The following is a 10671-nucleotide window of genomic DNA, read 5'->3' as shown; positions in this document are numbered from 1 at the left end:
TCCTCAGCTTCTCTCACCTCTCCCGGCCACCCTGGCTCCCAGCACAAACCAGCATGTGACAAGCAGCCCCAAAGCGTGGCTGGGAGGCAGCAGCTCCAGAGGCAGAAGAGCCGCTCTGGGTGGAGAAGGGGTTGTGGCCCTCCTCCATCGGGGGCCACCTCCCATGGAAATGCATGAGGAGGATCAAAGGGACTCTTTGGCCGGCAAGGAGACCAGGGCAAGATGGACACGGGGCCAAATCGCCCCGTCTACCCCCCCCAGAGAGGCTGCGGGATGCCAGATGGCTGACACCCCGTCCCACAGGGGTCTGCCCAGGGTGAAGGCCCTTTCGTCCCACCCCGACATCTCCATTACGGCCTTTTCCACAGCAGCAAGAGCTCTGCTTTCAGTATTTTGCAAAGGTTTATTTAAAAATGTTGAAACTAACATCCCACAAGAATTGAATATTTCACCACGAGGAGAAGAGAAATCCTACAAAAATATATATCACAGCGCACAAGGGCAGGGGAGGAGGAAGAGCGAAACTGAGCGGGGAAGCGGGAAGGAGGACGGAGGGGAGGATGGGAGCTGCGGCAGAACGAGACCGAGTGGCAAAGGGAGAACAAGAGAGGAGTGGGGAGAGCGAAACAGCAGGAGGGGAGAGAGAACCGGGAGGGAGACTGTGGTACAGGACGGGAGTGGGAAGCGGGAAAACAGTGGGAGAGGGAAAACAACAGGAAAAAAGGAGTAGAGAGCCAGCAGTCGGTGAAGGAAGGGGCCCCCCTCTATGGTCTTGCCAAGGTAGGGCCAGGACTAGAGTGAGACATCAGCGGGGGTGAGGGTGGGGAGCTGGAGTTTGGCCCAGGGCTTTTGTGCCTGCAGGACTCGGCTCTAAGGCTGTGCCGTAGCCGTGGTTTGTCAGAGTGAAAAAACAAAACCACAGTTTAATTCAGAACAGGCTGAAGGTGATCGTGTTTGAGAACTTGCGGGGAATGAACAAACCGCTCCTTTCCAAGCGTTTTTCCTTATCGGGAGTGGGGAATGAAGGGACCAGATTTGCAAGGGCACTTAGGTGCCGTCGAGGAAGAGGTAGATAGCCCTCTCTGAAGCTGTGGGGTGCTTGGCTGGATGTGAGTCCCTGGAAACTGGACCGGGGGAGCGGTGTGGAAGCACACACCAGAGGTCTGCTCCCCTGCCTACCGGTCGCAACGGGCCAGATGGGAAAGCCCAAGGAGGATTTGGCCTTGTGGTCTCTCTGGGAGACATCCTCCCCCAGACCTTCCCTCTTTCCTACTGCGCTCACAGAGAGACCACCCTTGCCTTAACAAAGCCAGGCCCCTCCAGGAGCTCAGCAGGGACACGGTTCCTTCAGCTCACCCAGCCCGCCCGGACCTTCCCTTTCAATTGCACAGAAACGCTGGGCAGGCTCAACCCAAGGCTATGAACATTTCCAGTCGGTTTCCCCGCACACCTTTCCCTCTGTAAAATTTCCACTGGGAAAAAAATGAATCCAGATCTTTCTCCTGCCGTCACTTAGAAGGCAGGGAAACCTGATGGGCTGTGACTGAGAAGGGACCGGCCTCTGCCCTGGCTTGGTGCTTGGTGCTGTCAGTCTGTCCGCGTGCGCGTCGCACAGAACATCAGCTCGGGCCAGGGAAGAGCCTGCAGGCATGCTCCGGCTCTGCTCTGCCTGGGGGAAGATGGTTTATAAGGCTCCAGCCATGGAGAAAACCAGATCCAGTGAGATTATTTATTGACTGGAAGAAGCTCGTATGTCCACACGTGTTTTGAATGTTTTGTTCCAGGGACAAAATGCAGCAATGAAAGTTTGGGCAGGACGATGAAGTTGTTTCCCATATCTAACCTGTTTTGTGTGAAAGAGTGAATGACAGTCATAAAAACATATTTGGCTAGAAAAATTGGTCTTGGAAAAGATGTTCAGCGTATCCAAGTTTCTGTCATTGTACGAATTTTCTCTACTGCATTCCCCAGCTTCCCCCTTACCACAGCGTCCGTGAAAGGTTTCACTCCCTGGAGGTACTTTTAACAGAAACAGAGACACATTAAAGGAAGGAAAAAAAAAAAAAAAAACAACAAAACACCAAAATCTGATTTGTTTGCAGAGTTTACAAAAGCCTGGCCAGCATCAAGTGCTGGAAAACGTTTTCACGACGCCTTCTGTGGTGCCCTGCCGCTTTCTTACGGACCTTCTCTCCACGCAGCGTGTGGAAAGGGAAAGTCCAAGCACAGCCCTTGAAGTGGTAGAGTCTAAACTCTGGCCTTGTTTCAACAAGCGCTATTGATCAAAGAGCAATCTAATTAATCTGGCCTGGAAGATTACTTAAACCAGTTCAAGGCATTATATTGTAAACTGCCAGCAATAAGGAGCGCAGCCTCTTGCGGACTGCGTGCGGGTGGCCTCCTCCGGCGCCGACGTGCCAGCAGCCCCGAGCAGCGGGCAGGAACAGCCATCTGCCCCCTTCTCTGTGCAGCTGCAGCTTCAATGTCCACCAAAGCCTTGAATGGAGCCTGAATAAGGAAAAGGCTCAGTAACAGCTCGATCTACGGTAAAGCAAGAACATCCCCTGCCATAAGCGGAGACTTAACCTGCGCTTAGACTAGAGACCTCTGGAGTCCTTTTCCACCTACATCTTTCAGCCATTCTGTGCTTTTAATAAGCCACTAATTTTATTCGACCTGTCATTGTCTCCAAATCTCTACCGTTTTTTTGCGAAGCTTATTGCAATTTACACTCTCGTTTAAACGTCCTTCACGGTGAGTCAGATGGGGCCCGGGATCACCTAATAGTTCAGCTGGGTACATGGGCAGAACCAGGCCTCTTACAAAACTCCCTGTGCTTTGTCCTATAAAGAAGAGGCTTTTACTGCAGAGATAAAGGATGAAAGGGCTATTTTCTCTGGGATGACTTTTGTCAGACACCTTGTGTGCTGCCTGAGGGCCTTCAAATTGTGGGTGAGTTTCCCATCTCTGGCCCCATCAGTCCGGTGTCGGTACAGTATAGGGGCAACCTTACCTCAATCTCCATCATTTCAGCTCAGTGGCTGCCAGCGTGGGGTCCGTGAATTACTTTGAAGGTGTCCACAAAAGCCAAGGGAGAGCAACTATTGTCATTAAGCTGAAATTTGCCATTTCACGCTTCCTCAAAGTGACACCCATGGGTCCGCGCATAGGAAGAGGTTGAGACGCGCTGATCTCGCTCACGCATAGAATCACAGAATGGTTTGGGTTGGAAGGGACCTTAAAAACCATCTGGTTCCAGCCCCCCTGCCATGGCCAGGGACACCTTCCACCAGACCAGGTTGCTCAAAGCCCCATCCAGCCTGGCCTTGAACACTTCCAGGGATGGGGCATCCTATAGTTAGACGAGTAACTGACGGTGTGGCTGCCTGCCCTACAAACTACCACAGCCCCAAAGTACCTGCTCAGGCAACCAGTTTGCACCGATACCTGTGCCATTGGTTTCGGTCCCCAACCAGTTGGGCCAATACACTTATGAAGGCTGGCACCTCAGATATCCCCTTGGTGAGCACTGGGGGGTCTCCAGTCACCTTGCATTCCAGGAAAGACCTACCAGCAGTACATGGCGACCCTCCAGGTGTTCCCAAGGTCAACTCTAAGTTGCTCTTTGTCATCCCAGGCACAGAGAGTCACGTCTGCTGCTTGTTGCCTCTAGCATGAGTGTCTGAAAGCAATTCCCTACCTCAGCCCGGCAAAACTCAGGTTCCTTGTGCCCAGCTATATCTGCCTGCCACGCTTTAGCTGTTTCAGCAGTATCCCAACGTACAGGACGCTTGCTGAATAGCAGAGGGCTTCGCCTCAGATTTTCTGAAGAATATCACCATAGGATGATGTTCCTCGGAAAAAACCTTGCTGAAGGAGGCTGAGGGGGTGGAGGGGGACAGCAAGGAGGCTTCTAAGAGATCAAAACATTTGGAAAGCTAAAGGAACCTTTTCCAACTTGAACTGGCAAGACAAGTGGCGGGGGGAGGAACTGAGAGAGGAAAATTGGGGATGGAGAGATGAAGAAAGATACAAGCTGAAGAGAAAAAACAGAGGAGTGTTAGGCAGAAAGAAAATGGAAAGATGTGAATATCTTCCATCTAGGGAGGAGGTGATGTTTCCTTCAAGGTTGCTGAGGGGGCCCAGGTGCTGTGTGAGCCTCTTCTGCCCAAGCTTCACCCACCCTTGGGACCCTCGGGAGGGCCAAGGCCTCGGGAAGAGAAGAACCTGCCACCACCTGAGTCCTGGCTCAGGGGAGACTGAGCCCCGGCGGGCGATCCTGCAGCCACTGAACTCCAGACGTTCACTTCAAAGCACACGACATGGGAAGGGACACACAGAGGGGTTAGGGCCCACGGGGACAGGGGTACGCCTTTCCACCTTGCCTACCCCCGATGTCAGGCATGCACTGGTGAGAGAGTGACGGCGATCCAAGTTGGGGGGTGTGTGTGTCTGCGTGTGTGCTAGGAAAGGGGCCGGGGAGGCCAAGATTTCACACCACCACCAGCTGTCTTCCCTCCCACCATCCTGCCCTCTCATCACCCTGTCCTGCGTGGGTCGGGGGGGGACCCCAACCTTCCCCCAGCAGAAGGCTAAGGAGGCCCAGCTCGTCCATTTGCCCAGGCACGTCCTGGTGGAGTTAGTTAATAATGGTGGTGGCGGGCCGTGGCACAAGGAGGTCGTTTTTTTTTTTTTCCTGGGGTAGCAGAGGCGGCGGGAGTCTGCGCTCGCCGGCTGTGACGGGAGGGTGGGGGGAGCCAGCTCTGCTTCTCCCGTGAGCATCACAGGTTCACCAGTGGGATTCTGGGGGGAAAAGGGAATCGGAAATTAATTAGCAACGGGCACTTACGCTGCCCCACCGCCCCCGCTAACCCACTGGCACCTTTGCCCTGCCTCAGCCTGCCTGTCCCCCTGTCCTCCACCACCCCCTCCTGCCCCGGCTCACCGGCCACTCACCGGTTGAGCTGGAAGGCCGTGCTCTTCCCGTGGCCCCCCAGTTTCTCCGCACCCTCCTGGCCCTGCCTGGACTCCTCCGCCTCGGGCGTGGGGGCCAGGGAGTCACCATAGGGCCCCAGGATGCTGACGGTGGTGGGGGAGAGGTCCGTGAGGGGCTGCTGGCTCTCCTGCTGCCTCCCACCGCTCTGCTGCCCCGAGTGACGCCGCCGTTTCTGATTACGGTCCCAGCTTTGGAGAGAGACAAGGGGTGAGACGAAGAGTGCCCCTTCAGACAAGCCCCAGCCCTCGACAACGGAGAGGTTTGTGGGACCCTGCTATACTCAGTGGCCCCGTGCCAAACCTCCCGAGGGCTTCCAGCACCAGATCCCCCCCCTTGGGACGAACGGGTCTCAAACCCACAGTCCTCCCGCCCACCCACCTGCAGACACCAGCGTGGTGACAGCCTCCATCGGCCCAAACCTCACTCACCAGAACTTGAATATGATCCCGGTGGCGACCAGGACAATGATGATGGAGATGGTGATGGTGACGTACAGCTGGGGGTCCACACCTGCGAGACAGAGGGGGAGAGGGGGGTGTGATGGCCACCCCCACCGGTCCCCGGAGAGCAGCAGTGCAAGGGGAGGTTCCTGCTGGGGCCCTCGTGAATTTTGCAGATGGAGCTACTGCTGCGGGAACGGCGGGGTGAAAGAAGCAAAGGGCAGATTTACCTTCCCCCCGGGGCCCGAACAAGAAGGGCCGCAGGGTGGCCGGGGTCTCGCGCAGGTTGAGCCCCGCGTTGTGCAGGAGCGAGTGCGAGTTGGGCTGCGCCGTTGCCATTCCGTGTGGCGAGACAAAGGTGTATCCCAGCGGTGGGAAGCCTGGGTTGGCCGAGTTGGTGTCCCCTCCATCCTCATCCGACACGGTGGGGCCCCAAACGATGGCCCAGGGGTACTGGGAGGAGGGCATGCCGTCCTCAAATCCGGAAGGGGTGGCGGGACGGGCCCCCGCCGCCTGGCGCCTCAGCCGCACGACGTGCCGCAGCTCTCCCCCCCGGGAGGGCAGGGCCCGCTGGCGCGGCAGGGCGAAGCGAGAATCCCTCTCCGGCACCGAGGTCCTGTCCCAGATGCAAATGGGTCGCGAGGCGGAGGGGCTCCGACGGGCGCAAAGAGGCCGAGCGGCCGCCGGGCCCCGAGAGCGAAGAGACCAAACGCCGGGAGGAGGGACAGCGGAGACCAGGAGGAGGAGATGCCAAAGCTGCAGGGAGTGGATGCAGGAGAGGAGTGGAGGCATCCTGCTGCAGGGCAGGGGGGAGGAAGAAGAGAGGCTTATCTGAAACGCTCCTCCCGTTGAAAGGCCAAGCCCAGAGCCACCGGGAGCAGCCCGCCACCCACGCTCCCATCATCTTCCCGCGTCGCTGGCGAACGTGGGAAGCTGTGAACCTACCAGGCACTGGGCTCCATCTCAGATGCAACAGCGTCTTTGCTCAGCGGGGATCCTGTCTCATCTTCTTCACTGGGAACCAAAAGGGAGAGGTGTCAGCGTCCCCTCACCCAGTGGCGACCGCTCTCTCCCTGGAGGCAACGTGTGCCACCGCGGGCGAGCTCCCGGCCCCGGCGGGCAGGGCAACGGGGCGCCCGTGCACCCGGGCGTGCACCCATTCCTGCTCTCGTGCTCTCCTGCATGGAGGCGCATCGTCGCCCCGACCCCAGCGCCGCGCAGGAACGCGCGCGTTAGCATATGCACACAAAAGCAAGGAGCAATCTCTGGAGCACACGTGCGGAGGCACATGCGCAGCTTCCCCGGGGACTCTCCTGTCTGAGGGCCGAGAGGGGGATTAGGCATCTTTGTTTGCTTATCGCTGGAACAAGTTGGAATCTTAATTCCTGTGTTTATTTATAGTGTAGAGCGTGTAATCCATTTATTAAAAAAGAGCCGTTTCATTGTGTGCCAGGGTGACGGAGCGAGAGGGGAAGCACGAGAGTGATAAACGGAGAAGGCTGAGAAAGAGAGAGTGAATCAGCGAGAAAAGTCCAGCCTCACTAAAGAATTTAAGAGCAAAAATATGCCTATCAAATATTTAGTATTTACTTTCCTCTTAGCTAACATGGAATTACCTTCCCACACCCCTTGTCTCAGTGTCCTCTGTGCTGTCCCGTCCCTCCCTTTCTTCCCTGTTCCTCCCCTCTCTCTCCCACCTCCCATGGCCGAGCAGCACCCGGCAGCAGCGGTAACAGGGAGCGAGGGCTGGTCCCACCGGCTGGATTTCTGCACCGGCCGCACGGCAGCCTCTGGCATCGGTCCGGCGGTAGCACGGCTGCCCTTCATGCTGCCTGCCCCTTCCCTTGGCTGGGCACAGCGCGGCGCCGGCCCTTCCCCGGTGAGCTGTTATGTGCCCGACCCGGGATCCTCTCCGCAACAAAGACCACACGCTCACACACACACACACACACACACAAAATTATTCAAGATATTCAACTCGCTCCTTCATCGTGAAGGGGAAAGCATGAATGCCGACAACCCACGGTCATGCCCTTCTGTGGCTGCCGGGATGGAGAAACGGGGATGTTTGGCTGAGGGAGTCGACGCAGAGGCCAGCCCTGCACCTCCAGCCCCCAGCCAGCTGTGTTGCACCTCTCGGCTCCCAAGGGGTTACCGCCGTCCCCTCCTGCTCCGCCTGAACTAAACCTGCAGCCTAACTAAGCCTCCTCGACCCTGAACTAAAGCTGCAGCCCCTCCTGAAGGGGAGGCTTCCTCCTGCTGAGGGAAGAGCCCGGTGCTTGCTGTGGCTCACCTGAGGAGAGGGGCTGGGAGCAAAGACACCCAAGAGTGAGGAGCTGTCTAGCTCCTGCTGCATTAACTGGGGATATTTTTAGTTTCCTTCTGTTAAATATTTAAACAAAGTTCACAGAAAAAAAGGAACTGTCGGCTAATGTGCCCTGCCCTTCCCTCCGGGGCAAGATCAGTCTCTGGAGGGATCCTGAGATGAAGATGAGGAGAAAAGAGCAGCTATTCTCAGCATTTCTTTGTACTTTGCTCCTGAATCTCTAAGCCTTGGAGTGGACTCAGTATTAAAATGCAGCTCTGCAGACAGCCAGCAAGAACGGAGCAGGTTTCTTCCGAAGCCAGAGGCTGGTGAGATCTTGGCCATCTGGATTGCGATCACGACGCCGTGGAAGAGCATGTCTGGCAACACAAACCCATGACAGAATTTCTTTTGGACTTTGGAAAGGGAGGGAATTCCACGCGTCGGGGACCTCCTCGCGGGAGTCCCCGGGCTGGAGGGCACACAAACCGCCCGTGGCCTGGAGTGCCTGGGGCCGTGCCTGGGACTCACCACGGGACGGCAGTTCCCTGGGGTGAAGAGCCTGCTCTGCTTCTGGCACGGCCTTCTCAGTTACAGCTCTGGGCTTCAGGGGCTGCGGGCTGTTTTGCATCAGGCAGCAGATGTAGATCTGGGCAGTGTCACCCCAGGAGTGGAGATCTTCTCCAGGTGCAGGTAGACCTCGGTGCCAGTCCCATGGGGAAGCGTGGTACATTAGGGGTGCACGTGTAACCGCTGGCACCCCTCCTAACATAGGTGACTCTACCGGCAGAAACATGCCTGGGTGTAGGTGCGCAGCGTGCTGGTCACCCAGCTCACCGCGCTTGTTGGGATATCTTATAACGGAGACCTCGCTGTACTTCTCGGCTGAGATTGTGAGCTCCAGCAACAGCAGCCCAGGCTGTGGATTCCCAGTGTCTAAAGCCTGGGAATAAGAAACCCTACAGAGCCAAATCCTGAATTGCTTTCACACCTGGTGATCTGAATTTCAGCCCTATGGAGCAGGTAATGGCTGTAAGCGGAGCTGAGGGGAAGGAGTGAGCCCCAGCACCGGCCTCCTCGTGTATGTATAACACTGTGGAAGTGACAGCCCGGACATCGGGTGTAAGCCTCAGAGCTGAGACACTGCTGTGCACAGGTCCTGCTGCCAACGGTGAAGAGCGGGTGGCTCCCGGTGCCCCGACCCCAAAGGTGGCTCCAGGTGAGTGCAGGAATGAGGCAACGTCAGTCGGTCTCAGTCAACGCGTTCGGGTTTGCTAACCCCATCGTGGCCGGAGACCGAGAGCGCGTCCTGCACTAGCACACCCAGGCGTGGGTGCGGAGGAGCTGGGAGAAGCACAGCGGTGTCTCCCGTCGCGTGAATGTCGTGAGAGCAAAGGAAGGTTTCAGGTGGAAATGCCAGCCAGCGAGGCCTGGGCTCCACTGTGCACGGAGCACTGACGTTCAAAGCAGAGCACGGGCGGCCCCGTGGCTTATTGACAGAGCGGCGGATGAAGCGTGTCGGGGCACTCTGCAGGCAGCCGCCGCCAGCGGGGATGGCGTCCTGGGCACGGACCCTGCTGCGTTGGCGGGCAAGGGTAACAAATGCCCTTCGCTCAGCTCTGTACGCGGCTCCTGGTGCGGACGCTGAATAAACCGGTGGATCTTCAGAAAGGAGGAGGGGATGCCAATGCTCTTACTACCTAGATGTAGAAATCCCAGTATCCACGCACCTTGCACCATTCAAGAGGCCTTTGCGTGCCAGAGCAGAAACACTGGATTTCTGCCCCAGTACCACACGGCACAGCTCTTGCTTTCAGACCTGTTTCCCAGGTCTCATTGCGATGGAACCGGACGGGGCTACTCCCAGGGTCCACAGATGGACCCGTGTGTTTTCACTCTCGGTACAGAGCCTTCATCGCGGTGTTCCAGCCCTGTGATGCACAGATGACAGAGTGTGAATGACAAAGCTATTTCCCCAGGGCACTTCATTGAGCTCAGTTTGTGAATCTTGGTGCTCGAAAGCCGTGAGTAAGAATTACACTGCTCTTTGCTGCTGCATATGGACCACACCGGTCCAGACCAGCAATCCCTGGGGATAATCTATTAGGAGCCACTCTCATTGCATTTGCAGGATGGAAGCACAAATCCTGCTGCTGTTCCCCAGCATCAGGGACCGGGCTGTGCTTTCTCCCTCTTTCTAAGCCTCCTGCAGCACAGACCCACCACTGCTGGGACGTGAGAGCAGGTCTCGGTAACCGTGCCCCAAAGCATGTCTCCCCGTTCACCAAGGAGGCTGGGAATTTACATCCGAACTAATGGCTGGGAGCAAAGCCCGCTGCACTCCCGCTCTGAGCAGGCAGCACAGACTAAGCCCTGAATGAAACACCCTCAGCTCCAGAGTTCAGATGCTACCGCACCCCGGGGACGCCCTAGGATTCGCTGCCGATAACTCCTTCTCCATGTCCAGGACTCTTGTATACCGTGGTCCCAAAGATAAATCCTATCCAGATATAAAAGCTGTCACCGGAATAAAAGAGCCGAGGTGCCAGCCGTGTGCAGGCAGTACCCGTGCCGTAGCTCCCTCGCATCAAATGCAATCTGTAACCTTCTGTTACAAAATGCTGAAGTCTGACAAATTCAAATGAGGGACAATACTATTAATAAAGAGGGTCACGCACTAGCACAATTCACCTAGGCAGGTGGTGTATTCCCTGCTGCCTGGAGCCTTTGCGTGGCCGTATTTCGAAAAGCGATGCTACGGTTCAATCAGAAGTTACGGGCTTGACGCAGGAAATGAAATCGGTGACATTCTCTGGCCTGTGCTCTGCTGTAGGTCAGGCTCGATGATCAAAATGGTCCCTCTGGCCTTAAAATCTGAGAATCTCACAGCTTTCTCGATGCCTGGCCGAGATCAGCTCTGACTGAAGAGC

At 56.6% G+C, this 10671-nt stretch overlaps 1 protein-coding gene across 1 annotated transcript; it reads right to left on the bottom strand.

The window, feature by feature from the left end:
- Positions 1-4781: 4781 nt before the first annotated feature.
- On the bottom strand, positions 4782-7263 carry PIANP (PILR alpha associated neural protein; the record flags this gene model as incomplete). Its single annotated transcript, XM_082336769.1, has 6 exons — positions 4782-4803; positions 4957-5184; positions 5425-5506; positions 5667-6232; positions 6382-6450; positions 7193-7263. 6 exons carry the CDS (start codon positions 7261-7263, stop codon positions 4782-4784), a joined length of 1038 nt encoding a protein of 345 aa, XP_082192895.1.
- Between the last annotated feature and the right edge of the window lie 3408 nt (positions 7264-10671).

Source organism: Platalea leucorodia (genome assembly GCF_965183815.1).
Source record: "Platalea leucorodia genome assembly, chromosome: 2".
Lineage (NCBI taxonomy): Eukaryota > Metazoa > Chordata > Aves > Pelecaniformes > Threskiornithidae > Platalea > Platalea leucorodia.
The sequence above is the reverse complement of the archived record's forward strand: the minus strand, read 5'-3'. Positions and strand labels throughout refer to the sequence as shown.